Source organism: Panthera uncia, chromosome F2 (genome assembly GCF_023721935.1).
Source record: "Panthera uncia isolate 11264 chromosome F2, Puncia_PCG_1.0, whole genome shotgun sequence".
Classification (NCBI taxonomy): Eukaryota; Metazoa; Chordata; class Mammalia; order Carnivora; family Felidae; genus Panthera; species Panthera uncia.
Genome location: NC_064812.1, coordinates 43,875,414 through 43,902,913, shown reverse-complemented (window position 1 = coordinate 43,902,913; position 27,500 = coordinate 43,875,414). Strand labels below are relative to the sequence as shown.

The following is a 27,500-nucleotide window of genomic DNA, read 5'->3' as shown; positions in this document are numbered from 1 at the left end:
CACAACTGATTGCTCAAAGCCCAAAGGCAAGGGCCAGAATCTCAATTCATCCAACGTGTCATGTCTGTGTTATTTCTGGTGGAAATATTCTTCTGTCTTCCCATCTTGCAGGCCTTCTTTGTCGACCAAAGCATCTTGGTTCAGGAGGAGCAGCTAAGTTGGGTAGTGTGCTGACCAATAAAGCCCGAGAACAAGTCTGAGACGTCTCTGAGTCACTGAGTCTTGCAGAGGGTGAAAACACTCTCCGGTTATCAAAGATATTCCACTTACCCTACAGGCAACATGTACTGCTCAACCCCAACGGGACTGCACAGAATGACTCGCACTTAGTCCTAACCTACGCCGCATAAGCCAGCCCCCAAATACTCAGGGCCGCTGTCCTATATAGCGGGCCATACGTATCGATAAAAGCATCTACTTAACAGACAACCAACCTACTGTAAGGGTGTTGAGTACATTAACCGTATTTTGGTTCGTCTTCCTCAGTGTCGTGGCAGATTCACAACTAGAAACTTCAGTCTCCACTTCCTCCACACCTCAATTACCCTCAGGCCTGACTAAACTGCGGTACTGGTGACCTTAACTCCTTCAAAATATGCCTCCACCCACTTTTTTGTGCAGTTCTTTTCCTTTTCATGATTAAGTGTGGGGCCAGCAAACTCTAAGTTTTTTACACCTCTAAACTCAAAACATCCTCACATGAAACTATGAATAAACATGAACTTCCTATCTGTAACAGAGATCAGGGAGTCTATTTGTTTTATCTTTCATTTTGTTTCAATGGCTGGTTTTCTAAAGCCATGCCAGTTATTTTGTGCCTTGAGCCTGTTCCTCCTGACAGATTTTCTAACTCCATCTAAATAACAGCATAAGGGGATTCATTATGACTGACTGCCTGAGTTCAAATCACAGGCCCGTCACTATGGTTGGGTAGCCCTGTGTTTTACTTCGTGAACCTCAGTTTCCCCACATGTAAAATGTATATAAAATCACTACCCCTTAAGGGCAGGCCCAAGAATTTAAATTAAAATGGCATACATAAAAGCGTGTAGTCAAATGCTCCAAAAAAAAAAAAAAAATCCGTTCTCTATTAAACAAACTGCTCATCACCAGAAAGGAAGGCAGTAGGCGGGGAGCTGGGCAAAATGGGCAAACAGGTGTTAAGAGATACAAGCTTCTAGTTATGGAATGAGGAAGTCCCAGGAATAAAAGGCACAGCATAGGAAATATAGTTAAATATGATAATAGTATTATATGGTGACAGACGGTAGGTACACTTACGGTGAGCACAGCCTAACATATAGAGAAGCTCAATCACGATGTTGTACTCCTGAAACTAATGTAGTGATATCATGTCAACTGGATTCAAATAACAAAATTCAAAAACAACATCCATTCTCTATTCAGTCACTCATTTGACAAATATTCACTGCCTGCCGATTCCATGCAAAGCACTATTAATTAATGTCTTCCCCTAACTTACCCTCTGAAGGTTTTTATTTTTTAATTTTTTTTTTAACTTTTTTTTTTTTTTTTTTTTTGAGACAGAGAGAGACAGAGCATGAACAGGGGAGGGGCAGAGAGAGAGGGAGACACAGAATCGGAAGCAGGCTCCAGGCTCTGAGCCGTCAGCCCAGAGCCCGACGCGGGGCTCGAACTCATGGACCGTGAGATCGTGACCTGAGCTGAAGTCGGATGCTTAACCGACTGAGCCACCCAGGCGCCCCGAAGGTTTTTAAATAAATATGTCCCTGAAAAGAAGTATTGCACTCGAAAGTATGCCACTGAACATCTGGGAAAACTGACTTAAAGTTACCAAACTCTTCCACATTGGAACTTACGGAAACCACTGTTAGAGAATACATCAAATATATAAAGCAGTTTTCAAAAAAAAAAAAAAACAAAAAAAACATTTTTTTTGTTACAAAGAACATTTTCACTATTTATGGGACACAATCACTGCTTTGGATTTACTTTGCGATTCTTGGGTCTAATTTATTTGCTAGTTGCAAAGTCTACTCTGCGAAACTCAAGAATGACAAAGGAAAAAGATAAGTGATTGACAAAAGTAACTGTGGCAAAGCTGACACACTCCTGTGGCCCTCACGTTCCTGGCCGGGAAGAGTGCCAGGTGGAGCTGGCAGATTGTGGAAAATGTGAAAGCTTTTTCTTAGAGCACTCAGGAGAGGGAGGTAAGGGTTAAAAGAGCAAACTGCAAAATATCTGTCAAATGTGAGTTATTGTGATTGGAAGCATCGTCTACTGTACTAGACTCGTGCACGGGCTTTAATCCGGGGGCTTCTTTCGCAAAACACAATGAGTATGGCTTTGCCCATAAGTCCACAGAATACAAACGAATGATCTATTTCAAGAGAAGGCAAACAGGGGCCCGTCACCTGAATTTCAGGTCTACCGTAAGGATTGAACCTGTGACTCACAGCTTCTCCCTGACTCCGTTTGCTATGGGAAAATGGCCCTTCCTAAATGAAAATCCTCTACCTGTACCAAAAAATCACAGTATGTATACAAAAATGATTCAGGATGCCCCCCCCCCCCAAAATGATACATGTGCTCATTTCCGGTGTGATAATGTACAGAGTGTGGCACCATGTGCCTAACTCAACACTTCTGTTTTCAAATGAATGGTTTAAGTTAATTCTACCTTTAACAAAGAATTGTTAAAAAAAAAAAAACAAAACCAAAAACCAATCAGTGGTTACCAAGGGTTGAGGGAGGGGAACTTGTGGTGTTACTGTTTAATGGGTACGGAGTTCCAGTTTGGGGTGATGAAGAAGGTTCTGAAGATGGGTGGTGGTGATGGATATACACCAACATGGAGGTACTTAATGCCGCTCAACTGCACACCCAGAAACGGTTAAAGTGGTCAATGTTACGTTATGTGTATTTTACCACAATGAAACTTTTAAAAAAATGTTATTAGCCTCAAAAATGAAAACACATAGAAGAACGTTATTCGTTATAAACTCTTGCTCATCTTAGACCAGTGATAAAAATCCTTCAAAGCAACTATGTCAAAACGAGCACCCTAGCTAGATTAAATGGATCGCTAACATAACGAAAACATTTTGTCACTGCTGAAAGCCACTCGTCATGCCAAGAATGTATACCTATTGCATTTTATACACACACATGTGTTTATGGCTAAGATAATAATAAACTTTGTCACCATATCTTTATTGTCAGATAGTAAAAGAAACCACGGTGGGGACCAATACCCAATGCAGACTTGAGAACCCGCTTACTACAGAATTACCAGACTTACATGCAATCTCCAGGTAGGTGAACAAAACGGTTGGGAGAACAGTCTGTATTTCACATCTCCCATACACACCCTCTCCCGTTACCCCCAGAAAACTGGGCTAATTTCCGTTTGCTTACCACCAGTCCTAGTACGAGCGTGCGGACTCTCTCTCCTATCTCTGGAGAAATGTCATTGCCAAACTGCTGCAGGGTAGTAAGGAACCGTTTCAGCTTACTGAGTTGCCTGGCGCCACAGGCTGGGGGCAGCTGTTGATTAGCCAGAGAAGAAGAGGAAGAGGAGGAAGGCCCATTGCTAAAGCCATTGGGCGGCGAGGGGGCGCCATTCAAGGCTGTGGGTGAATGGCTCGTGCCATTGGTTACTGTCAAGAGCACAAAATAAGAAAGAAAAACAAGTAAATCAACGCAGAGGGAAAAGGCACAAGGAAATTACAATCAAGTTTCGTTCCCTTTAAATCTGGAGGATCCTGTGGTTTGGGAAACCGGGGTGGGGGGAGGCTTTTCTGTCAAAGGCTTTGGCTTCCCAGGGGTACCACGGGTTCAGGTACTCTAGGACTGGATGGCTCTCCCCTCCTCACACTGCATGCCGGTACTCCATGCGGAAGCGGAGCCCCCATGGGAGTCGGCTGTAACCCGGGGACAGCCCTGCCTCCCGTGCACACATATGCCAACCACGTGAAATGTCTCAAACACGGAACAAACAGCGTTTTTGGATGTCAGCCTTCTGTCACAGGCTGACATCAGTATAGCGGGACCGTTCCTCTCTAAACTGTTCCCCTAGAGAAAGTGTACATTTGGTGGAGACTAAATTCATCACTGAACATTTTTAATCATGTTTTGTACACACAACTGACAGCTGTGTTTATAGAAACAGGACTTTCAAGTTTTAACCTTATACCACCCAATTAGAAGGCTATTTTCTCCCCCTCATATTTCTTAACCACTTCTTTAGGGAAGATGCAAATTTTATATAAGAAGCCAAATGGATATGGTAATTATCAGAGAGTTAGTTCAAGAAATCGGAAAGGGACATCTCGTCCCAACTAATAGCGTGGATTGGCGGTAATTTGACAACTTTGTTTCCGATAAAATGTATCTGAACACCAAGATAATTCGTAAGAACAAGATTAGAGAATTTTGTGCATTTCTCACTAACGAAAATGTTGATTTTATCATATTAAAATCAATAAATTCGACCAACTCCACTTTATCCAACTCATCTATTTATTACATGTAATTTTGACAGGTTATCTCCAACAGAAGTTTGAAGATGTCTGAAGCACTCTATCATTCTTAAAAGTTTCCAGATAATACAATAGCCCCTTGTCCCAAACGAGCACCAAAGCAACCTGTCATGAAATGACTGCTCACTAGGACTTCTCACAGAAGACATGTGCCCATCACTGTGGCTCTGGGTAACGACAAACCAGATACAAGATGACAGGGTCGCAACTTGGTGCCGCTGCAGCCTCCTGTTCCTTACACGTTTGGAAAGGCCTTTAAATGGCAGCGCAACGCCGCATAAACAGCCTGGGATGTGTATTTTGCCAATCCCTTATAATCCCATGGATCTAGTTTTGCCTGTGATTGTTCATTCATACAGACTTGATGACACACGATCTGTAAATAGTACTATCTGCAACAGATAGCATTTATTAGTTTCACAAATCCTTTAGGACAATTTTACCCGGGACTTTGAAACTGATGGAAACAAAGCTATCCACTATCCCTGCTGGAATCTACAGGAAAGGAAGGGAAGTGGCTGTTCTCTCGGAATGTTCTGTCCTTTCCTTGGACAACCCAGAAAGCCAATACACGCCACTGATTCAGGACACAAGGCCTGAGCCGAGTTGGGATTGAGTAAAGGTTTAATAAAAGTCTGACAGGCTCAAGACAAGAAAGATGCTCCTTCTTTCAGAAAGTTTTCTGTATGTGACTGTTGCCCAGAGCAATACCCCTTTTTCACGTAAGGCTTCTAGCTTTGAATCTTATTTGTAAATACCAGAAGAAAGTGGTATTAGAAGACCAGAAGCAACCTGGAAATAATTGTAGGATATTAACATGTTCCAAGGCAAAATGTACAAGCTAAAATAAGGAGCTACACATTAAGTCAAAGTAAAAATTACGGTGGTAACAAATGGAGCCGCAGCCCAAACGAATGCAATAGTCTTCATTGCGGAAATCAAAGCAGACTACAACTGTGAAGCAAAAATGGAAAGGCAGGCAAATATTGGCAGTCATACAAATTATACCTAAGATGCTGTACGTCTGCGCAGGCTCAATACCTACTCACTGGCAATTAAATGATTTGGGGGAAGGAGGCGGCGGGGGGGCGGGGAGGGGGGCTTCACTTCTGCAAGAAAAAAAAAATTTAGACTTCAAAATGGAAACGGGAAACGCAGAAGTGTCTACTCACACGTCGTCGGTGTAAATGAACTGGTTCTCGGAGCTCCTTGAGTTGTAGGGGGAGGTGGCATGGTGGGAGGAGTCAGCCTAGATGGGGTCTTCACATCCACAGGTGAGTCTGGCATCGTGGAGTGCTTCTCAGTCCGATCTGGAGGACGCCACCATTGAACAGGTTATTTTACTCCTTAAGCACCTTCGTTGCTTTTTGTTTCTTGTTTTGTTTTGTTTTGTTTTTAAGTGGGGTTCATCTTTTTTACAAGCAAGTGAACAGAAGAAATCCGACATCTCCTCTCAATAAAATAGGCTGATCTACTGAAGTTTAAATCAGGACTTTATCATCCAAACCCCACTTAAGAAGGTGTAGCACAGATGGCAGGACCTCATTTGTAACTGGGTTATTTTACATCCTATTGTTATTTCTGGCTTGGGCAGATGCTACCTTGGTAGTGTTATATCCAACGGCACAACCTCACTCGAAGCTGAAGCCAACGCTAGCAAGAGGTAAAAAATAGATGAGGAAGTAAAATGGTAATAAACCTTTTAGTGAGGAACAACACAAATCTGAAGGTCTGTTATGCAGGTGAGATACTGATAGGAGCCAGCATGTTTATAAGGACTTTTTTTTTGTAACACCTGCCATGGCCTTTCCGTGCTTAGTTTCTGGCCCATTAGGAGAAGCAGGTTATGTCTCCCAGATACACTCCTCACTTCAATGTTCCTCTGCGCTGCAGGAAAACGCCCCACTACATAAATGCTGTATTTCACACAATGAGGTTACACGATTGTTTATTCAGAATTTGTGATTTGTGACCCACCGTCTTAGAAACATGAGACCAATCCTTCAATTAATAACCTCGGGCGGAGTGAGAATGGAAAAACCCCAAATAGCAAATGAAAAGGAACGAAAGGCCCTCTCTGTATTTTCTCATGAGTATGTGACAGATATGGAGAAATTTCCTGATTACCCAATAACGAACATTTGAGCTTCAAGCCTGTTTTCTACTATGCATGCTTTGCCTTTGAAATTCTGAGCTGTTTTTTCTCTGTCAAATCTATTGAAGCAACAGATCTCCAATAAAAAAGTGAGTTTTGTTTCTTTAGAATACAATTTTCTACCAGCACTGTGTGCCTGCGCGCGCACGCGCGCGCACACACACACACACACACACACACACACACACGCACACACCAACAATGTCTGAGGCCCCTCATGCAGCCTTAGGTACAAATATTTCCCACTCGGACTTTTGGAAAAGTCAAGTCACGGGGACTACTGGTCAAGAGTGGGTCTTTTTAAAACACTATGATAACCATGGGGAGAAATTCTCAACACTGACTTTAAATGTCTATTTTTTTTTTTTTTTAAGTGAAAAATCCAAGTCACTATGCTGGCAACTCCAAACCTACCTCACACCTTTATTCAGAGCCGTGTCACGAGACTTGGGTTGCAACAGAGCATAACATTTTAAAGTTGAAATAATGTCGATGCCGTAACAGGGGAAATGCGATAAAAGAATGAAAATAATCATCATTCTAATAAGAGCATTTTGATAGCCCAGTATCAGAGTCTCTTTTTCTTCACCCTGACAGCTCGCTGGAGAACCACGAATGCCCCTTTAGTCAATGCGTGTTCTGAGTGAAATGTGGTAAAAACCCACATGGAGAGCGTTTCTACCTTGATCTCACCCCTTAAAAGCTTGCCTTCCTAGTGCTATTCCAGAACACTGTAACACCCAGGATCAGTAACTCACTTAGTCTAGAAAACTACCCAAGTCAGGCAGGTTTAAAAGCGCTTCTTCAATAGTTAAATTCGCTGCACGGTCTACTCACCTCGACCAACCTCAGCAACAAGGGAATAAATAGCTTTCCGCTTATGTTGCAGCTGAGGGAAGAGGTACGGCAGCAAATACAACTCTCCCTAAATAAAGGCAAATATTTCTGTCATGCCAAGGAAGGAGGGATAGAGGGAGGCTTGCCAGAGTCGGCTGGGAGATAACAGTGGGAACTGCAGGTCCATCTGGTTTTCATTCTGCGAACACTCACACTGAACTGTTAGAGAAGGCAGTCCAGATACACAGACTTGAAGCACGTGGTTGTGCAGACAGAGGGAGGAAGAGCGGGAGGGGGCGGGGGGGGGGGGGGGGAATCGTGAAAAAATAAATAAATAAAGCAAGGGAAGGAAAAAAGCAGCAAGGGAGAAAAGAGCCCAAATGAAGAGAAAGTGACCCCCCCAGGCGGCTTCGTCCACCCGGACACGCTGAGCCTTAGTGGGCACGGCCCCTGCACCTTACTTACCTGGAGGTACTTCTTGAGCAGAACCTAAACTGGAAAACACATCTGAAACCCACGTCTGTCTACCCTTGTTGCTGACACTGAGAGAAAAGGAAATAGACGATAAAATCGACAATGGGTGTCCTCTTCAAACTTAAGAGGATCTTAATAATAGTAACAACAGCAACAACAACAACGACGACGACGACGATGAAAGGTAGAGGAGTGATTTTTTTAAATCCTCGAAACGGCATGGCATCGATACTTTAAGAACAAGAACCACTGAGCCAAAGCATTGCAAAAACGCCACTGCTTCTAAACAGGACTATATGCATTCTGGCCGGAATAGCCAAATTTCGGCGACAGTTAGCTCCACTCTGATCAAATGGAGTTCCAACCCAGAGGTCCTACAAACTTAGACAAAGTGGGACCATATGTAACTCATTCCGTGCTGTTCGGTGCAATCAATCCAGAACGAGGAGAGATGGTGAAGTTACCAGCCAGGACTAACCCGGACACACACACAAACCCTCTGGAGTAGAGAGATTTAAGATAAATTCAGAAAATGTGTTTCAAGTATGCTGAGTCCTGTTGCATTTGTTTTGGATTACTTAAAAAAAAAAAAAAAAAAGCAAAACATTTTGAAATATATATTCTTGAAACTTTTATAGCAAACAGCAAAAGAACTATGATTCAACCACAGAAGTATTTCTTCTCCGTTTCAAATTAGAGGATACAGTAAAACCAATATTAAGTTATAATATTTCTTATGCAATTTTTTTAAGTTTATGAAAATTATTCCTAGATGTAATTTCTATTTTTAGTTGCTGCAGGGGAATGCTGACATCAATTGAGAGCCTGGCACAAAATGATAAAAAAAGAAAAAGAAAAAGAAAAAACAATCTATCAGAGCAGGAAGGTATGTATAATCAAAAGGACTGACTTGCCTCTACCTTAATGATACACACGACTACTAAATAAAGATCTCCCCTATGTGGTAACATTTCAACTCACATGGCAAATATCCAACACATATGTACCAAAGATGGCTGAAACATGGAAGAAAATGTGGCATATATAAATACATTACTGATACCATTTCAATATCCAATTCAGTGTCAGAGGCTTCTAGAAGGGGTATGTTTTCCATTTCCTTCTTTTTCTTTTTTTTTTTTAAGTAAAAAGGAAAGGTATGGCATAATCTGCCGTAGCACTTACTTTACTTTTTGTTAGTTCAAACAGTTCCAGATGTGTTTTTCAGGTATGGAGAAGAGGCATTCTGTATTTTCCTTATTTACATACTATTTCTAGAGATGATTACTGTAAATAGAAAGTTCAGGATTGGTAGACGGGACGTCTTTTCCTATCAGAGTTCATCGTGTCAATTATAATAGAAGAAATATCTTATAATAGAAGAAATACCTACATCCCAGATGTGACAGATTGAGAAACCTCTCGGTGAATTAGCAGTTGGTACAGTTAGCCTAATTTGAGTAAGTGCTAGCCATAGGAGCTACAAGATACACAATAAAGAGGAGCCAGCCCAAGTGGAACTGAAGTACTCCTACCAGAAAGGAGAAAGCAGCTAAGGAAACACAAAACTGGGTACAGAATTTGATTTTTATTTCTATGGAAAATATGGCAAATTCAGGCCTGACAACAGAATCATTTAGTGACTCCAGTGGCTGGGTGTGAGATGTTAAAGGAAACTGCCTGTAGACCAGAATGGTGGCCACCCAGCCTCCACAATGCTGCCATCTCATTTCCCTGCTGAGCACTTCTGGAATGTTCATTCCTGCTCAGGAGAATAAAAGTCAAATGCTAATAGTCTAAGCACAATGGAATGATACAATGGAAGGCTATTTGGAATAACAGACAAATTTCCAAGTTAAGACAGACTTGGTTTCGAATGTAAACTCAGCCATCAGTAGTGGGTCCTCAGGCAAGTTATGTTGATCCTGAGTTCCTCATAAGAAGAATACCGATATACACCCCTCTCTGCCTCATTAAGACCCTGGCATAGTACCTACTCAAGTCAGGCACCAGCACATGTGATCTCCATTCTCTTGTGCCTGCCCCTCCATCATCCATTCATGGCTTTATTTCCAATGTCCTCCCCCCCCGGGTCTATGCTCTATCTGTACAGGGCACCTTGGCATTCCCTGGCTTTTCTGCCTTTCATTTTATACTGTTTATTTCCTTCATCTAGAAAGATCTGCCGCACCTATCGCATTCTTCACTGCCCATTACAGATCCTCTTATAGCTTTCCCCAGGTGCCCAAGGCACCAACCGCATCATGCTTGTTTGGCCTTTTAGCATTTACCACAGCCTATGAGTACGACAGTGTGTGTGTGTGTGTGTGTGTGTGTGTGTTTACACCCAATCACTCCAACCACAGCCTGAGTACGATAGTTGTGTGTGTGTGTGTGTGTATGTGTGTTATATATCCAATCACTCCAACCAATGAAAACAGTAAGCAATTTGATGGCAGTTTTTTTAAATGCCTAATTAAAAAGACAAATACATAACCATCAACAGCATATAAATACATGATTAGGAAGTGGAATGCAGGTAATATGGGAACATGATGGAGATCTGAAATTTACTTCAACTCTGTGATCAACTTATGTCGTTTTAGGCAAGTGTAAGAATCATCTGTTACTTAATCACAGGTGTTTTATGAAGATTTTTTTTTTTTTTCTGAAACACAAATATGATCTTGTCTATTCCATGCTTTAAAACCTTTGGGAAGGTCCACTCCCCCTCTCTCTGCCCCTTCCCGGCTCACACTGTGTCCCTCTGTCTCTCAATAATAAATAAATGTTAAAATTTTTTTTTTTTTTAAGTGAAAAGGGGGTGCCTGGGTGGCTATTGGTTAAGCATCCGACTTCGGCTCAGATCATGATCTCACGGTTTGTGAGTTCAAGCCCCACGTAGGGCTCTCTGCTGATAGCTCAGAACCTGGAGCCTGCTTTAGATTCTGTGTCTCCCCCTCTCTCTGCCCCTTCCCTGCTCACACTCTGTGTCTGTCTCTCAATAGTAAATAAACGTTAAAAAAAAAAAAAAACAAAACCACCTTTGGGAAGGTCCCACTGCCCACAGAATACAAACAAACTCTTTAGCTTATGTCACAGATCCTGGAGCTCCTACTCAACAGCGCTTCTCCCTTCTTTCTTGCTGGAAAGTCCTGATTTTGTTCAGGTGCACAATTCTTGGGGAGCAGATCCTTCTTCTTTTAATCAAGTTATCATGCTCCCCTTTATCAGCAACAGGTTTCAGAGGTGAGTGCTGTGCTCCAATTCTAGACAATGGGTCATCCAGGGAGGTCTATGGAAGTTTTGGGAAAGACTTCCTCATGAACTGATCAGAGACCCAAGGACTAAAACAGACCCTCTTCTTCTGGTATGTACTGTTATATCTGTGATTCCTTCACTTCTCTTCTTTGGAGTCTACTTTTCTTACCCATAAAATTAGGCATCTTAGATTATAGAACTTCAGGGATCATCTGCAAACTCTAATACTCTCTGGTTTCTTTCTACAGATATGGCTTATGTTCATTTCAAAGACAAAGAAGACTACCCAGAGAACATAAATCTGACAATAAAGGGACCACAAAATTATTTTGAAATTGGTGATCATAACCAGACTTCCTCTGTTCACATAAATATCTATGTCCACAAGAATGTGTCTGCATAGAAATCTTTTCCCACACACACTACAATTAACATCTATCTCTTATTTTCAAATACCTTTTCAATCCTCATTACTAAATCTCCACTGATGATCTGGTTATGAAACAACCCTACCAATGTCCACTTGTCCCTGTTTAGTTACCATCAAAACACTCACTTGGATAGCCCAGGTTCTTAAAGAGTACTCTACACTCACATTCCTTCCTTCCTCATTTCCCATTCCATCTTTCACAAACTTCCAGTGGACTCCTAGAAAGTTTTCTTCCCCATACTGGGACCCGTCATACCTCTAATCCCATAACTACCTTGGGAGTCACCATGTTCTTTCATGACCTTGTACCAAGGTTACCAGCAGCTGGTTCCAGCACAGCACCCTGTCCAAGATGGGCAATCTCAGTCATTCTCCAACATTTTTACCTTCAGATGTGAAGGCAGAAAAACAATCTCACTCCAGAGGTAGAAGACTGTACTGCCTACTGCCCTCCATGTGAAAAAGAAGGCAACTAACAGGCAGAAAGAAATGAAGAAAAATGGCAAGAGATTATCCTGATAATGCGAAATTCTTCATTCTACTAATTCCTACAATGTGATCTTCCAAACAGCCCACAGAACCTCGTCAATCAATCCCTCCTTTGCCTAAAACCCACACTTGAAACCAAAGAATACACACTAAAATAATATTGGGAGTGTAGCATCAAGATATCATCCTAACTCCCAGTGAAACTCTTCAATTATCTCTTCATTATTAATCCAAGAAACGCCAGATACTTTATCTGGCATCTTTGTAGAATCTGACTGCGTCTCACCACTTCCTCCCTTTGGAAACATTGTTATCCCCAGGATCCCAGCATTCCAACGCTCTCATTCTTCTCAGGACGTCCGGGCTGCTCCTTCTGACGTTTCTTCACCACTGTGATAATTACTGGTAGCTTCCCCCATGCTCCTTCATAGTTACTCTTGAAATCTTCTCTCTATACCTTCTCCTTAGGGACTTCTTTTGTGTGGTGACAGTCACCCCATGGCTCTTATGTCGATGACTTGTACCTCTAGGCCCACCATCCCTCCCAAGTTCCGCACCCAAACATCCAGAGGGCTACTCATTTTCAACACCCTGGATTCAAACCCTCCTCATCCATCATCTCTCACCTGGTCTAATCAACAACCCATTGGATGGTCTCCCTGCCGTGCACTATTCATCTCTGTGCCATTGTCCAAATCACACCATCACGTCACTACGTATGCCAAAGATATGATCAGAGACCTTACTCCTCTCTTCTTAGTACTCTTCAAAGACCTTTTGCGATGTGAAACATAAAGGCCTTGTGCCTTAATAAGGCACTGAAAGACCACTGGGACCCATCTGGTTTCTGTAACTGCTCCAGGCTCATCTTCATTTCTCCCTTCCACTCTTATCCCCACCTCTGAACTCCGTACCAAACTAACGCAGCTCTCCCAATGCCCCCAGGTCGTATAGGCTTCCCTCACACTGCACCCTTTCTTTTCCCTAGATTCTTCTTCACCCCACCACTGCCTGGTTAAGTCCATCATTCCTTTAAATCTTCTTTCAGGTATTACTTCAGCCAGGGACCCTCCGTTGACAGCCCTTCCATCCCTAGCTGGCCAGGAAGGCCCTTTATTCCCTTATTACCCGGTCCAGATCCCTCTTACAGCACTGATCACACTGTACTTAGAATCAAGTCGGTCTCTCCCACTAGGTCATAACTTATTCAAGGGTAATGATGACATCTTACTTGTTTTTATATTCTCAGCACTTTGGCCCGTGCCTGATACAGCGAACGTGCTCAATAAATGTAGTATTTTAAAGGAATACATAGTACTATGTCATAAGGCATGTCTACAGTCATGACAACTTTGCGACGCCAGAACTTCTAAGAGCTTTAACTTAAAATCACCTCCATCTTTTTTCTATCATCCTAAAAGAATTCTAAAAAGAATTTCTAGGGGCGCCTGGGTAGGTCAGTCAGTTAAGCGTCCGACTTCAGCTCAGGTCATGATCTCACAGTCTGTGAGTTCCAGCCCCGTGTCAGGCTCTGTGCTGACAGCTCAGAGGCCTGGAGCCTGCTTCAGATTCTGTGTCTCCCTCTCTCTCTGCCCCTCCCCTGCTCATGCTCTGTCTCTCTCTGTCTCAGAAATAAATTTAAAACAACATTAAAATAAATAAATAAATAAATAAAAAGAATTTCTATATTCTGAAAACATTAAGTTACCAAAGATAAATCTAAAAAAAAAAAAAAAAAAAAAAAAACAACAGTAGTTAATCACTGAATTCACCAGCTTTCCAGTAATGACAACATATTCCCTAAGGCTTTTTATATAATATTAGAAAAAAGGCTTTGTAAAGCAATCTGTATACATAAGACCTACAGCCTCCAAAAGCTCCCTTTTTTTTACAAGAATAGCACAATCATACATATGCACATTCACAACAAAGAGAAAAGCATATTATGAACCAAAAACACATTTTTTCTACATTTCACAAGCTTTTCTGTTGCTTGTCTATGGATGGTGGGATTACACATTATTTTTAATTTCTTCTTGTTATTTTTCTCATTTATTTAAATGTTCTACAATGAGCATGTTTTCTTTTTACAAGCAAAAAAACAAACATACAAAAAAACCAACTTATTACGATAAGTCACCTAAAATCAAGCATTGGGCACTGTACCAAATGCCCTGCATGCTTTACCTCATTTTAAATCTCACTATGAAAAGGTACTACAAATTTGCCCATCTTATAAAAAGGAACTGAGGCCCAGAAGGGTTGGACAATCTGTCCAAGGTTACAAGCCAGAACTCATTCCAGACCTTCTCAAGAGTCCATTACCTTCTAAAGCTAATGTTATTTTTACATGATCTAGAAAACTGAAATAAAGACACATTCAGTTAATGTTAAACTGAGAGCGTTACGCGAGGACTTCATCTCCCAATACTACTGTAACTAGCCACCTGTGACCATGTAAATTTTAATTAAAGTTAAACAAAATTTAAAACTCAGCTCCTCAGTCACACTAGCCACATTCAATAAGGTAGCTGTGCCTACCCTATTAGGGAACTCGGCCCTGGAACACTTCCGTTATCATAAAATCACAGCGCCATACTAAAATAATGGCTCTATGGCAGGAGTCCCTGGAGGTGACAATGCAGATTGAAAGAGCAGGGATGAGAAGAGGTGCCTCTGGCTTCATCCGAAACACCTTCCGTCCCATTAAGACTTTTCGTATTTTTTTTCATAGATTGGGTTTCTACATATTTCATTTGGTAAGCTTAACGGGTAGAAAATACAAAAGTTTGAAACCCAATGACTAAAATAAGTAAACTCTCAGCTCTGAGAAAGCGGGAGAGTAAGACAGGTCATTAGTAAACATTGGGAAACTGCACTAATGAGAACAAGGCCAAGGAATCAGTGTGGAATGAGCCAGTAAGCCGCTGGGCCAGCAGCTATCTGGAATCAGAGATGACAGTCTGAAGACCAGCTTCATGCCTTTAAAGTGCATGAACTTGGGTTAAGATGGAAAACAGGCAGAAGAATGAGATGAGTCTATAATAACCTATCACGATTTCTAGAAAAATAGCTTCAATAACGTTTGGGTCATGTCCTTATGGGGATAACAATGGGAATTTCCCTTCCCTTCCTCTATGGCATGTATCTAGCTAGCACTTGACACATTTATCTTGGTTTTGAGTGTCTCCCCAACCACAGTGTCAGCTTCACGAATGCAGAAATTTCTACCTGTTTGTTAAGTCCAGCCTCCATAGCATTAAGAAGAGTGCTTGAAATAGCAGCCACTTGATTTGTTGAATGAACAAAGAAGGTAAGCGAAGACTAAAACAAAGCCAGTTTCCGACAAAACAGCCAGAGACATATTAGGAACTATGGTTACCTAGAGGGGGGCAAAGGCTGAGTGAGGCAGACAGCGTAAGTGTTCAAAGTAGACACCACTTTGCGGAGGGGAAAATGCTAAGCAGTAGAATCAGGAAATAGTTTCGATCACTCTGCTCATTTTTTGACAAAGATGAGCTGTGGACCCCAAGATAAAGCACCCTATTTTTTTAGAAAGTGTTTATTTATTTATTTGGGGGGAGGGGGGTACGGGGCAGAGAGAGAGGGAGAGAGAATCCCAAGCCGGCTCCGTGCCATCAGTGCAGAATCTGCTGCGGGGCTCAATCTCACGAACTGAGATCATGACCTGTGCCAAAATGAAGAGTGGATTGCCTTAACCAATTGGCACCCCCCAAAAAACACTCTAAACATTAACAAGTACTCAAATGGTGGTTCTAGCTAGAAAAATCAATTACTAATTTCCTAAAGTGTGGAAAGGACTGCTGGTCATGTGAATACCAGTGGATGCCAGGCATTACCTCTGTGTGTAAGTTCCTAAGAAATGTCATCTCTCTCACAGTTGTTAAGAGCTTCACTCCTGTGACTCCTGTTTCCAAGTCTAAGAACCACTTCCTGGAGGCCACTAAGTGGCCATCCAGCAGCCCCGGGTTTAGCTACCCTACATCAACCAGCACAGCTCCATATTTATCTGCTCTATGCACTGCTGTTCTGGTTAAGACTTCCTTTGGAAAAAAAGGATCTCCTGTCTGGGAAGAGTTTGAACCCCTTGGCACAGGCAGCCGGCAAATGTTCGCTGAATGACTGTGGTAAAAATACTTATTAAGGAAAAACCAAATCACTCAAGTTAACACAAAAAAAGTAACTCCTGCGTGTGTAAAGAGCAGAAAAAGATACAGACATCACCAAGGGCCCATGCAATGAATATAAGTATCTATATAACATCCTGTTGCCAAAATGAAGATTATTCCAGAAGGTAGGAAAAAAAAAAATCACTAAATAAAAAGTGATCCAAACATTTGACAATCTTTAAGTGTGGACAATTTTCCTGCAGGGATATTTGTCTTATTTGCCAGCGTTAAAGGCTATTAAGGAAGCTTGTGGAGCTGCTGAAGGGTAGTACACATATCCACTGCCATCAGTTATGATCATCCAGGTAAGAGCTGGTGAATCAGGGCAGAAAATTATGAAGGTACACAGACTATGTACCTGTGGCTAAATTGCAGACAAGTAGCAGGAGCTCAAAAAAATTTATTGAATTTAATCAAATGTACTCTTTAGAAAAACAACAACCAGTACTGTTAGACTTCACATTATGGGCAAGGGGAAGGCACTGAGAGTTTTAGGATATGCTCATTTGTAATCTTATATTATGGATAAGTATGGAGCAGAGATTAAATAGGGTAAGAAAGGCAAGAGAGGGCAGGCATTCTGGTCTGCAACAGCCTAGGCTAGAAATAATACAGGGATCCAGCATGGACGTGGCTCTTAAGACTGGAGACGAGAAGATTCAGGAAGACATTTTTATACTCTACGGCAGATTCACAGAGCTTGGTAACAAAGTAAAATTAAAACTTGAGCAAGTGGGAATCTAGAGGTGCGTGATAATGTCAAAAACTAAAACCAAAACACAGCAGGAAGAATCATCTGGAAAAAAGGCAGGATAAGTCACAGTTTACTTAGAGATATCTCTGCAAGACTCTGTTGTTTTTACATAAAACATCCTGAATGTCTTCTTGCGCATGTGCCACCATCAAATTATTCTTCCTCCTAAATGTGTTTCACCATTGCTATCAGCATCCTGGAACACCACCGTCACTCACTGGGACCTTCTAGGAACTAGTCTGTGCAACCCTTCACCCTACACTGCAATCAGTTTATCCCACAACAACTTGTACTTATCCCACAAGTTTAAGTAATCTGGTTAAACACAAAACTATTCACTCATTTAATATAAAAGCATGTATTCGAAAATTCCTGAGCCATCTACAAAGTGCCAGGTACCCCTTCAGACACAGAGAAAAGACAATGGACACACAAGAAAATCACTGCCCTCAATAACTTCACATTCTAATGATCCAATCAAGTTACTCCCCTATTGAAAGTGTTTAGTTTATCATCACTCCCAGGATAAAATCCAAAACCCTTTAAATGACCTACAACCTAGACAGATTTCGTCTCTGCCTGCCTCTCTTATCTCACCTCATATCTCACTGGTTTTATAGGTTGCAAGCTTCACCTCAACTCAGGGCCTTTCAACCTGGAAAACCGATCTCCACTCCAATTCATTTACTCAAGGAAGGCGTTCTGGGTCCCTTCCAAGTCCCCTGTATGGGAAGCTCTCCTGTACCATCTAATTGTTCTTTATTGGGCTTGCTGCAACTATTATAAATAACTGTATAATAACTTGTTGGTCTAACATCTCCTACCAGACAGCAAAATGCTCTGTTATGGCAGGGAGCGTATCATTTCATCTCATGTTCTATCAGACATCAACTGAGTCCCAGAATTTAGCATGATGCCGAGAAGCTAGAAAAAGATAAAGAGTGGACAAACACAGACATCTTTCGATTTAAAAACACAGATTTGGAGGTAACCAGACAGCAAAGCAATTGTATTCTTCATTCCCCTTCAGACAGTTTCAAGGCTTCTTCAATGATGGAAATATTACAAAAAAAATGGTGACAATAATGAAACCCTTCTCTATTTACACTCCATTCCCACTTCAATGGGGCTTCCACTGACACCATTCCACCCAAACCATCCAGCCACGGCACAAACTCTAGTGATTAATCCAAAAATACCGTTCAATCTGTATCTTACTTGGGTTCTCAGCACCATCTGACCTGTTCAGCCGCTTCTCATTCCTTTTCTCTTGTGATACCGTTCTTCTAGTCGCTACGAGTTTTAGTGAATTCTCCCGCCTCTGGCTTCTCCTCTCTGGCAGGGCCTTAACTCCTCTTCTGAACTGGCTTCATCCCTTCTAGTCTCTGATGCAAGCCTTCTTGGCCTTCTCATCTCCTGTAAATAATCCCGCCAGGGCTCTATGTCTCCCGGCAAAGGACCCTCTTGGGAGAACCAGTCAAGTCTTCTACCTAGCTTCACAACCCCTTGGCAGCTGTACTTAGAACCAAATCTAACACCTGCCTTGGGAAATCTGTGCCTTCTGCTGTATTTCAATCTCCAGCATAGCGTCACTTCCCCCCACAGTTGACCAAGCCCAAAACACAATCATCCTCAGACTCCTCCCTCCATACCCTTCTCCTACCAAGTCCAATCCACTCCCTGTGTCCTATCAATGTCACTTCTAAACACACTTAGGATCCACCCTTAATTTGCCCTCTGGCCTGGGCTTCAAAATCTTCCAGAGGCTCTGAAGGGTTTTCTCTACCTCTACTCCCTCTCTGCACAAATCCCCTTCCTCCTCGCTTCTAGAGAAATAACTCTAAAATACAAATTTGACAAAATCGTCTTACAGTACTCCTACACTATGCAATCTACTTCAAATACTTGTACAATTATAAAAGTTGATCAGGACAAAAGATAAGGTCCGTATCTTTTCAAATCTGTCTCCAGTGTCTAAACAAGGATCTTGCACACAGTAGGTCCTTAGGTAGTTTGCTGTAATAAACTATTTTTTTAATATTTTATTTTTTTAAAGTAATCTCTACACCAGACGTGGGGCTCAAACTTACAACCTTGAGAGCGAGAGTCACACACTCCGCTAAACTATTTTTTAAGAAATTAAATTATCAATGGGGCGCCTGGGTGGCTCAGTCGGTTGAGCGACCAACTTTGGCCCAGGTCATGATCTCACCGTTTGTGAGTTTGAGCCCCGCATCGGGCTCTGTGCTGACAGCTCAGAGCCTGGAGCCTGCCTCAGTTTCTGTGTCTCCCTCGCTCTCTGCCCCTCCCCCACTCATGCTCTGTCTCTGTCTCAGAAATAGATAAACATTAAAAAAATAAATAAATAAAAAAGAAATTATCAAGATTTCTGTTCTGTGTCCACTTAGTATACACTGTAATCATTAAATCTAATACAACCCCAACCAAAATACTAATAGAATTTTTTCCAGAATTGTACAAATGTTGTAAAAGTCAATCTACAATAAAATTGAAAATAGAAAACTTTGAAAATAAAGTGTAATGAGGAATTTGATAAAATGCGCCATTTGATAAAATGCACCATTAAACTGTAATAATTTGAACAATATGCTACTGGTACAGAAATAACCAATTCAGCAGAATAAAATTAAAAAGAAGCAGAAATATATGAAGCTCAGAAACAGACACACATCACCTAAACATTCAGTCCATGATAACGATGACTTCTAATACAAGGAAAAGAAAAAGCAATTCAATTACAAACTCTCTCAGGAACTCCTAGACAAAAATTTGGAGGAAATAAGGTAAGCACCTTTCTCACACCATATATCCAAAGTCATTCATTTCTATGTAAATAAAATCTTTAACATAAAAATACTAAATATATAGGTTACATATTAAGCATATAAGAATACATACATATTAATTTAACCTGAGAAAAGATATTCTAGTAGTAGATATTCAGGTTAGTAGATATTCTAACCTGAGGAAAGATATTCTAACCTTGTTAAGAAAGGCATAACCAGGGGCGCCTGGGTGGCTCAGTCGGTTAAGCGTCCGACTTCGGCTCGGGTCATGATCTCGCGGTCCGTGAGTTCGAGCCCCGCGTCGGGCTCTGTGCTGACAGCTCAGAGCCTGGAGCCTGCTTCACATTCTGTGTCTCCCTCTCTCTGACCCCCCCCCGTTCATGCTCTGTCTCTCTCTGTCAAAAAAAAAAAAAATTGAAAAAAAAAAAAAAAAAAAAAAAAGAAAGGCATAACCAGGGGCACCTGGGTGGCTCAGTTGGTTGAGCATCCGACTTCAGCTCAGGTCATGATCTCAGGGTTCATGAGTTTGAGCCCTGCATGGGGCTCACTGCTGTCAGTGTGGAACCGGCTTCAGATCGGCTTCAGATCCTCTGCCCCCCCCCCCCTTTCTCTGACCCTCCTGCCTCCTCTTTCTCTCTCTCTTTCAAAAATAAATAAACATTAAAAGAAATACAAGTTATCTATAACCCTATGGAGAAAAAAGTTTAACTTTAAAAGCTTAATATTGGGGCGCCTGGGTGGCGCAGTCGGTTAAGCGTCCGACTTCAGCCAGGTCACGATCTCGCGGTCCGTGAGTTCGAGCCCCGCGTCAGGCTCTGGGCTGATGGCTCGGAGCCTGGAGCCTGTTTCCGATTCTGTGTCTCCCTCTCTCTCTGCCCCTCCCCCGTTCATGCTCTGTCTCTCTCTGTCCCAAAAATAAATAAAAACGTTGAAAAAAAAAATTAAAAAAAAAAAAAATAAATAAAAGCTTAATATTAAAAGAAATACAAGTTATCTATAACCCTATGGAGAAAAAAGTTTAACTAGTTAACTAGTGTAAAACAATATACTCATTTTCACCTAACATATTGACAGACTTTTTAAAATGACAGACTTTTTTACAGTGCCGGTTGGTACTATAACTAACACACTTTTGTAAAATGATACCAATTTTCTTGTAGGACAATAGGCAATATGTATCAATTGTCTCCAAATTCTACATATCCATTAATATATCAACTCCACTCTTTGGAAATTATCCTAAATAAACAATATCAAGTGTACAAAGATGTTTATAATGAAGAAGACCAGAAATAACCTAATTGTCCAACAATGGGCATTTGGAAATTCAAATTCGAATAGAATCATAGAGTGGAACTTAATGATTGTGTATATTGACATGGAAAGAATCTGAAATATACCAAGAAGGGGAAATAGTTACATAGCTACATGCTTTACAAGATCCTGTTCAAACAAAACAAAACAAACAAAAACATATTTTAAGATAGCTATAAATCAATAGATGTGTGTGTGTGTAAGTGTCCAGAAGGATATGTATACAAAGGATCTACAGCAGAATATTAACAGTGGCTATCTCTCAAGTCAGTGCTTCATAATGGGACAGAGCTTTCAAATACACTGTTAATCATGCTGTAAAAAGCCTGTTTTATATTTTTGGCTCGGTTTTAACACTGTATTTAGATCATCCTAAGACCCTCATATTTTCTCCTTATAACATCTCTGAAGTTGGGACGAACACTACAAAACCATGGAGTCAAAGCACTAAGCAAAAGCGTTTAATGGCAGCACTTTTGTTTCCCCTCCGTGAGTGATTCACAAAATAACTGTATGCCTTAAAACGAATTTAGGTAAACTATAGCACACCCAGATTTTTCTAGGAACGAATCTATCGGTGAAAAAAATTTAAGGAAGAATATACTTTGTTTTAATTGGAGCTCTACCAAGACTGTCCAGCTTTGGATTGAAGGGGTGAAAAACTGGGATTCAAGATAACCAAAAGGAGGGTTCCAGGAGGTGGGGTTCTCTACAGGGGCTGAAAACCCTTGAACGCCTCACAAAGGTAGAAGTGCCTTATTCACCTCAGAATCCCAATCGTCTAATAGTGTCTAACATCAATGTTTATTGAATAAAGGAATGAATGCTATTTTAGTAACAAAGAAGTTCACACGCAGTAGCAGACAGACAGAAAAGAAAAGAACTACAGGTCATGGGGTCAGGGAATCCACAAGTCTGCCAGAGCAGCATTAGAGTAAAATCCCCAAATAAATGATCACATTCTTTATAAAGCATTCAAGGAGCACCATGCAACATCAACAGCACCCTCCACATAAAGGAGTCTCACTGAAAAGCTAAGTCGTCTAAAAAGGTCCCCAAAGATAAGTTTGAACTGCCTACGAATTACATTAGCGAATTCTTTACATGTAATGATGTTCACACATCAACTGAGAACCGAAGTGTTTAAATGGACATTTCTCTTTAGTTTATTATGGTCAAAGTATAAGGAGATCAAAATATATTCTATATAGTTGTATGACTCTCACATTCATCATTTCTTAATAGATTCTGCCTCAGTTAATATTTTGCATAATACCGTTTTTCATGGAGGCCCATAACCTTATTTAAATTAATAAAGTAATTCAGAGAAGGCGCCCTAATTAGTTAATTGCTAATAAACATTCCCTAAGGACAAAAGCTCAAGTTCTTTTTTTTTTTTTCTTTTTAAGTTTACTTATTTATTTTGAAGGAGGAAGAGCACAAGTGGGGGAGAGAGACAGATAGACACAGAGGGAGAGAGAGAGAAACTCAAGCAGGGTCCACACTGTCAGTGCAGAACCCACCCCAGGGCTTGATCCTGACCTGAGCCAAAATCAAGCGTCAGACGCCCAACCAACTGAGCCACCCAGGCACCCACCCCTCAAGTTCTATTAACCAAGGAAGTAACTTCACATGTATATTCAAATACACCTAAGTAAGTCTATTTTCACCTCCCCTTATTTTAAGACCCTTTAAAAAGTCTGTATACCTTTTAATCTCAGGAAGATCATTGGGGAATCTAGAACTATAAAATTCTGGATAGCTACAGTTTGAATGACACATTTTTACAATTCACACAGCACCTTAATTAAGTGCCAGGGATATGTCTCAACTAGACACATAAATAAAATTCAAGTTAATAAGTCCTTAGTGTAGCTTCATCTGTATATATACTTTAAATGTGGGTAAACATGTTATTACATTAAGATGACAGTCTAAATTCCCATCCATTTACTAGGAATCATTTATATTTCATATAGCACTAGAGATGTCTTCTCTGAGCTCATGAAGAATTATAATGAGGGGAAATCAAACCAAACATTGATGGACAACTGCAAAGAGCATTCATTCCATGTACAAATGAAAAATGTTCCTGGCTAGAGAGCTATACGATCATTTTCAAAAACATACCCTTCTCACCACTGTCAGATAAACTAATCACAAAAGTAATAAATGTCTAAATACAAAGGAAGTTATTCTCTGACAAGGTTCACCACATTATTATTAACTTGCTCTTAACAATAACTCAAATTAGGATACATCCGAAATCATCCCTTTGATAATATCACTACTACTCCCTTGAAAAGCCAAGTGGTAGAATTTCTGGAACATGGCAAGAGAAGTCCACCACTGAAGTCCACTGGGATTGTGAATGCTGACAATCCTTGAGTGGCATCAAGTAAAAATGTTGAGAACCTCTGTTTTGAGGGATCAAAAAAACACTTATTAGGTGTATTTCCCTTCTCAAAAGTACTGGCCAGGGCATCTTAGGAAAGTTACTGAAGCCTAATAAATCATTCCACATACTCTTATCTTCATCCTCTTTCCTTAGAAAACAATAACTTAGTTGTACAAGCTTAGACACGCAAGAAAACAATACATTTTCCTCTGGTAGATAATGTTTGATATGTCTACTTGGGCGGACGCTAGGCAAAATTATTGTCAGCCAAGTTCCATTTCAGTGTCTCCGTTCTTCTTGGTTTATCTTTCTTTTAGTACCTTCTTCTATTCTGCTCACCTCTAAGAAATCTGGAACTCTTGTCCTGTCCCTCAGCTACAGAAATTAAAGATATTGTGACACCTATCTAGGTTCACCTCCAAGAAATCTGCAACTCTTATCCTATCCCTTAACTAAAGATATTAAAGATCCTGTAAAACCCACCTAGTCTCAAAATCTGGAGCTTCAGATTAGTCCCCACAATGTATATTTCTGGGACTAAAGTTGCAGTGAACATTTAAACTAATCCATACGATGATGATGACTAATAATGGTTGCTTCACATGCACGTGCACACACACACACACACACACACACACACACACAGTTTTCCTCATGAGCTAGTGAATCAGAACTACCTGAGTTGAGGGAGAGAGGGAAGGATAGAGGAAACACAGAAACACCAGTGCAATCGGGCAGAGGAAATATATTTTTCGTCCTGTTCCTCCCTTCTGTCCCATGATGAATATATTACCAGATGCTTAGTAACAGCTGAATTTCCAGGTAACTTCCTTCAGCAAACAAATAAATATACACTTCTGCCATCGTCTGAAGGGTAATCTGTTACAGGTCTTCTATTAGGCCTTTAGAAATCCAGTTAGTATCCACAGGAAAGACACCACAGTATCACAAACAGTTCCTGGTAGTTACCCACTGACATATATAATCCAATAGAATTGGGTGTCAACAGAATGTCTATGAATATGATAAATACCAGAAAAAAAATTACTGTTTTCCTTCTCCCCTCTACATATGATCAGCTCATTTTCACCTTTTCTGTTTCAACATCAATGTCACCTCCTCCAGGCATCCATCCCTCCCTGGCCATCTCATGGCAAGTAGGTTTTTCTGTTCCTTTGTTAGTTTTCTTCACAATAGTTAAACTCAAAATTCTTGTATATCTTTTTCGTTAGAGTTTAGTGGGCTCCCACCCCAGAACACGGCGGTATTCCAGACCCAGCAGAGTCTGGCACAGAAGTACTCCAAAAGATCCGTTGAAACACATGAGGAAGACAGGATTCAAACTTTCAGTGGGGCGACAGGAAAATGTGAACTGGTTATAAGCCCAGTAAGAAAAGAAACAGGGAAGGAAAAAAGGAAAGAAGGAAAGAAGGAAAGAAGGAAAGAAGGAAAGAAAGAAAGAAAGGAAGGAAGGAAGGAAGGAAGGAAGGAAGAAACAGGGAGGAGTCGCGAATCAGAAACACAAAAGGAGGGTTAACAACCAAGAGTTCATGCTGAGGTCAAGGTTAGATGCGTGGTATGATAAAGCCAAGGGGAAAAGCTGAACAGGACAGAGACAATGAAAAAGAAAGGCTTTCCAGACTGAAAGTACCACAGCATGTCCAGCTGGTTACAACCCCAGAGGAGGTGAGGCAAGAAAGTCATCGAGTAAAAAATGAGAGTACGTTAATCTTACAGACATTGCTTGACTTGCTTCAATCCTTCAGCCAAATTCTGATAACTTCATGCCCCCTTTTTAAAAATATAATTTATCGTCAAAATGACTTACATACAACACCCAGTGCTCTTAAGAGCAAAGTGAGGTCATCAGGCATAAATCCCTGCAGACCCATTTCTCAGAACTCTTGCTTACCTGCATCCAAGTCTGGAGTTTTCTCCTGTGGGGGCTTCGTTCTACCAGTCATCTCACCTCCTTACCTTCGGTTTGTCTGGCTCTCTACCTGCTTCTTCCTAGAACCTAGGCCATGTTCAAGTCCCTCCCACCAAGAACAGACAAAACCTTCCCTCGTATTCCCTCCATTCATCCCCCGCCAGGCTTCTAAGGGACAGACCTTAGGGGCTCTGCCCATATCCTCTCTTCCATCCACTTTGCACCTCACCACAGATAAGCTCCAACAAGGGGACAGGCGTTACTGGTAACCACCTTCCCTCCAGAGGGCCAAATCCAAAAGGCAGTCATGAGCCCTCCCAATTACTGGCCCCTCTGTGACATTTCACACCGCAGACCACTCCCTCCATGAAAATGTGTCCCCTGATTTTAATGATACCTGACTGTCTCGGGTGCCCCGGTATTCCCCAGTGTTCTTTTCAAGGCTGTCTGTCCTCTCTTCACAATATACATTTTCCTCCTGAGTCATTCCAAAGGTCTTAACTGTCACCAGTGACTCGGAATCAAGATTTCCAATATACACATCGCTACTAAACAAACCTGTCACCTAGCTCCTTATGGAGTATTTCAGTCATTATACATCAGACAAACCTAGAAGTCAACGCTTCAAAGTGAACCAACTGTCTTCTCTTGATGTGTTATTTCTTATTCTCGTCGATGGTAACCAGTTGCCCAAATCAGAATTCAGACTCATCTTAAACACCATTGCTCCCCACTCCCTGGCCCTATGTCCAACTGATGCCCAGAGCCCTGTGGTTCTTTTTAGTTAGTACTTCCAGAGCCTGCTCTCCCCTTCCTCCTTCCTCATGGCCACTGCAGCCAGTCACCATCCCATCTCAGCGGGCAGACGGCACATTTCCTCTTCTTCAACTTCCCCTCCACATGACTCCTGGAGTGACAGTAACATTCAAACCCAACAGTGTGATTCCAGCTTAGAAGTATCCAGTAGCTTCCCTTTCTGCCACTCCCACCCATAAGGTAGATGTCTACTTCCGTTACCTTCTCGTGCTGTAAGCTCCAGCCATGGTTGTTCATGCCTTCGCATTCCTGTTTCACGTTCTTCCCCGGATTTGCAATGTCTCTTGACTACAACAAAGGTGTGATCCTTTAAGACACAGAACAAATGCTACCTCTTCCATGAAGCCTTCCGTAATTCCCTTGCCCCACATTCAAATTGGAGGGAGTCAATCACTTCCTTCTTTAGGCTCTACTTTGCATGTATCTGTTAAGTGAATTTAGCATCATCTGTTACAATGGTTGTGTTTGCAGGTGTGTGCCCGTGTGGGCGTACTCTACACCTACACAACGATACACACACATCCCATTAAGGCTAACGTCCTATTACTCTGCCCCAGCATTCCGTAAAGTGCTTAGCACATAGCTGCTGGGTCTGAATAAATATTTGATGTCCAATGCCGTGAGTCAGAACCACTAGGATCTAGGACCACAAGGTGAAGAAACTTACCAAGTCAAAAAAGAAAAAAGGAAAGTGAGAAAGAAAATAGCACTGTTACATTAGATTGCCCTGAACCAACAGGGAGGGAGGAGTTCTGACTCTATTGTTCTCCCAAAGCCCTCTGTTCCTTCCCCTATCGTCATACAACACACACCTTATCATACCCATCTTTGTATGTGCCTTCTCTGCTAGGGTTGAAACACCACCACCGCTACGAATATTGCCAAAACGTCTTCATAGCAGTTATATTTGTTGAGCATTCACTGAGCGCCAGGTGCCTTGCTAAATGCTTTACACGTGTTAACTCATTCAATCTTCACGGTATGCTAATACTATGGATGTTATTAATATACCATTTTACAGGTGAAAAAACAATCTTAAAAAGATTAAGCGGTGTGCCCACTGTTCTACGGCTAATGGAGGGGATTCAAAACCAAGGAGCAGGATTCCAGGGCCCATGCCCC

At 41.4% G+C, this 27,500-nt stretch overlaps 1 protein-coding gene across 4 annotated transcripts in view; it reads right to left on the bottom strand.

Annotated features, from left to right (window-relative positions):
• RUNX1T1 (RUNX1 partner transcriptional co-repressor 1) overlaps positions 1 to 27,500 on the bottom strand; it is a 139,263-nt gene that overhangs the window by 51,937 nt on the left and 59,826 nt on the right. For all 4 annotated transcript variants that reach the window (XM_049633163.1, XM_049633164.1, XM_049633166.1 and 1 more), the window contains 2 exons: positions 5,696 to 5,833; positions 3,400 to 3,641 (listed from right to left, as the gene is read on the bottom strand). In XM_049633163.1, the coding sequence (XP_049489120.1) occupies positions 3,400 to 3,641; positions 5,696 to 5,833 (380 nt within the window). The remainder of the gene's footprint in view (positions 1 to 3,399; positions 3,642 to 5,695; positions 5,834 to 27,500) is intronic.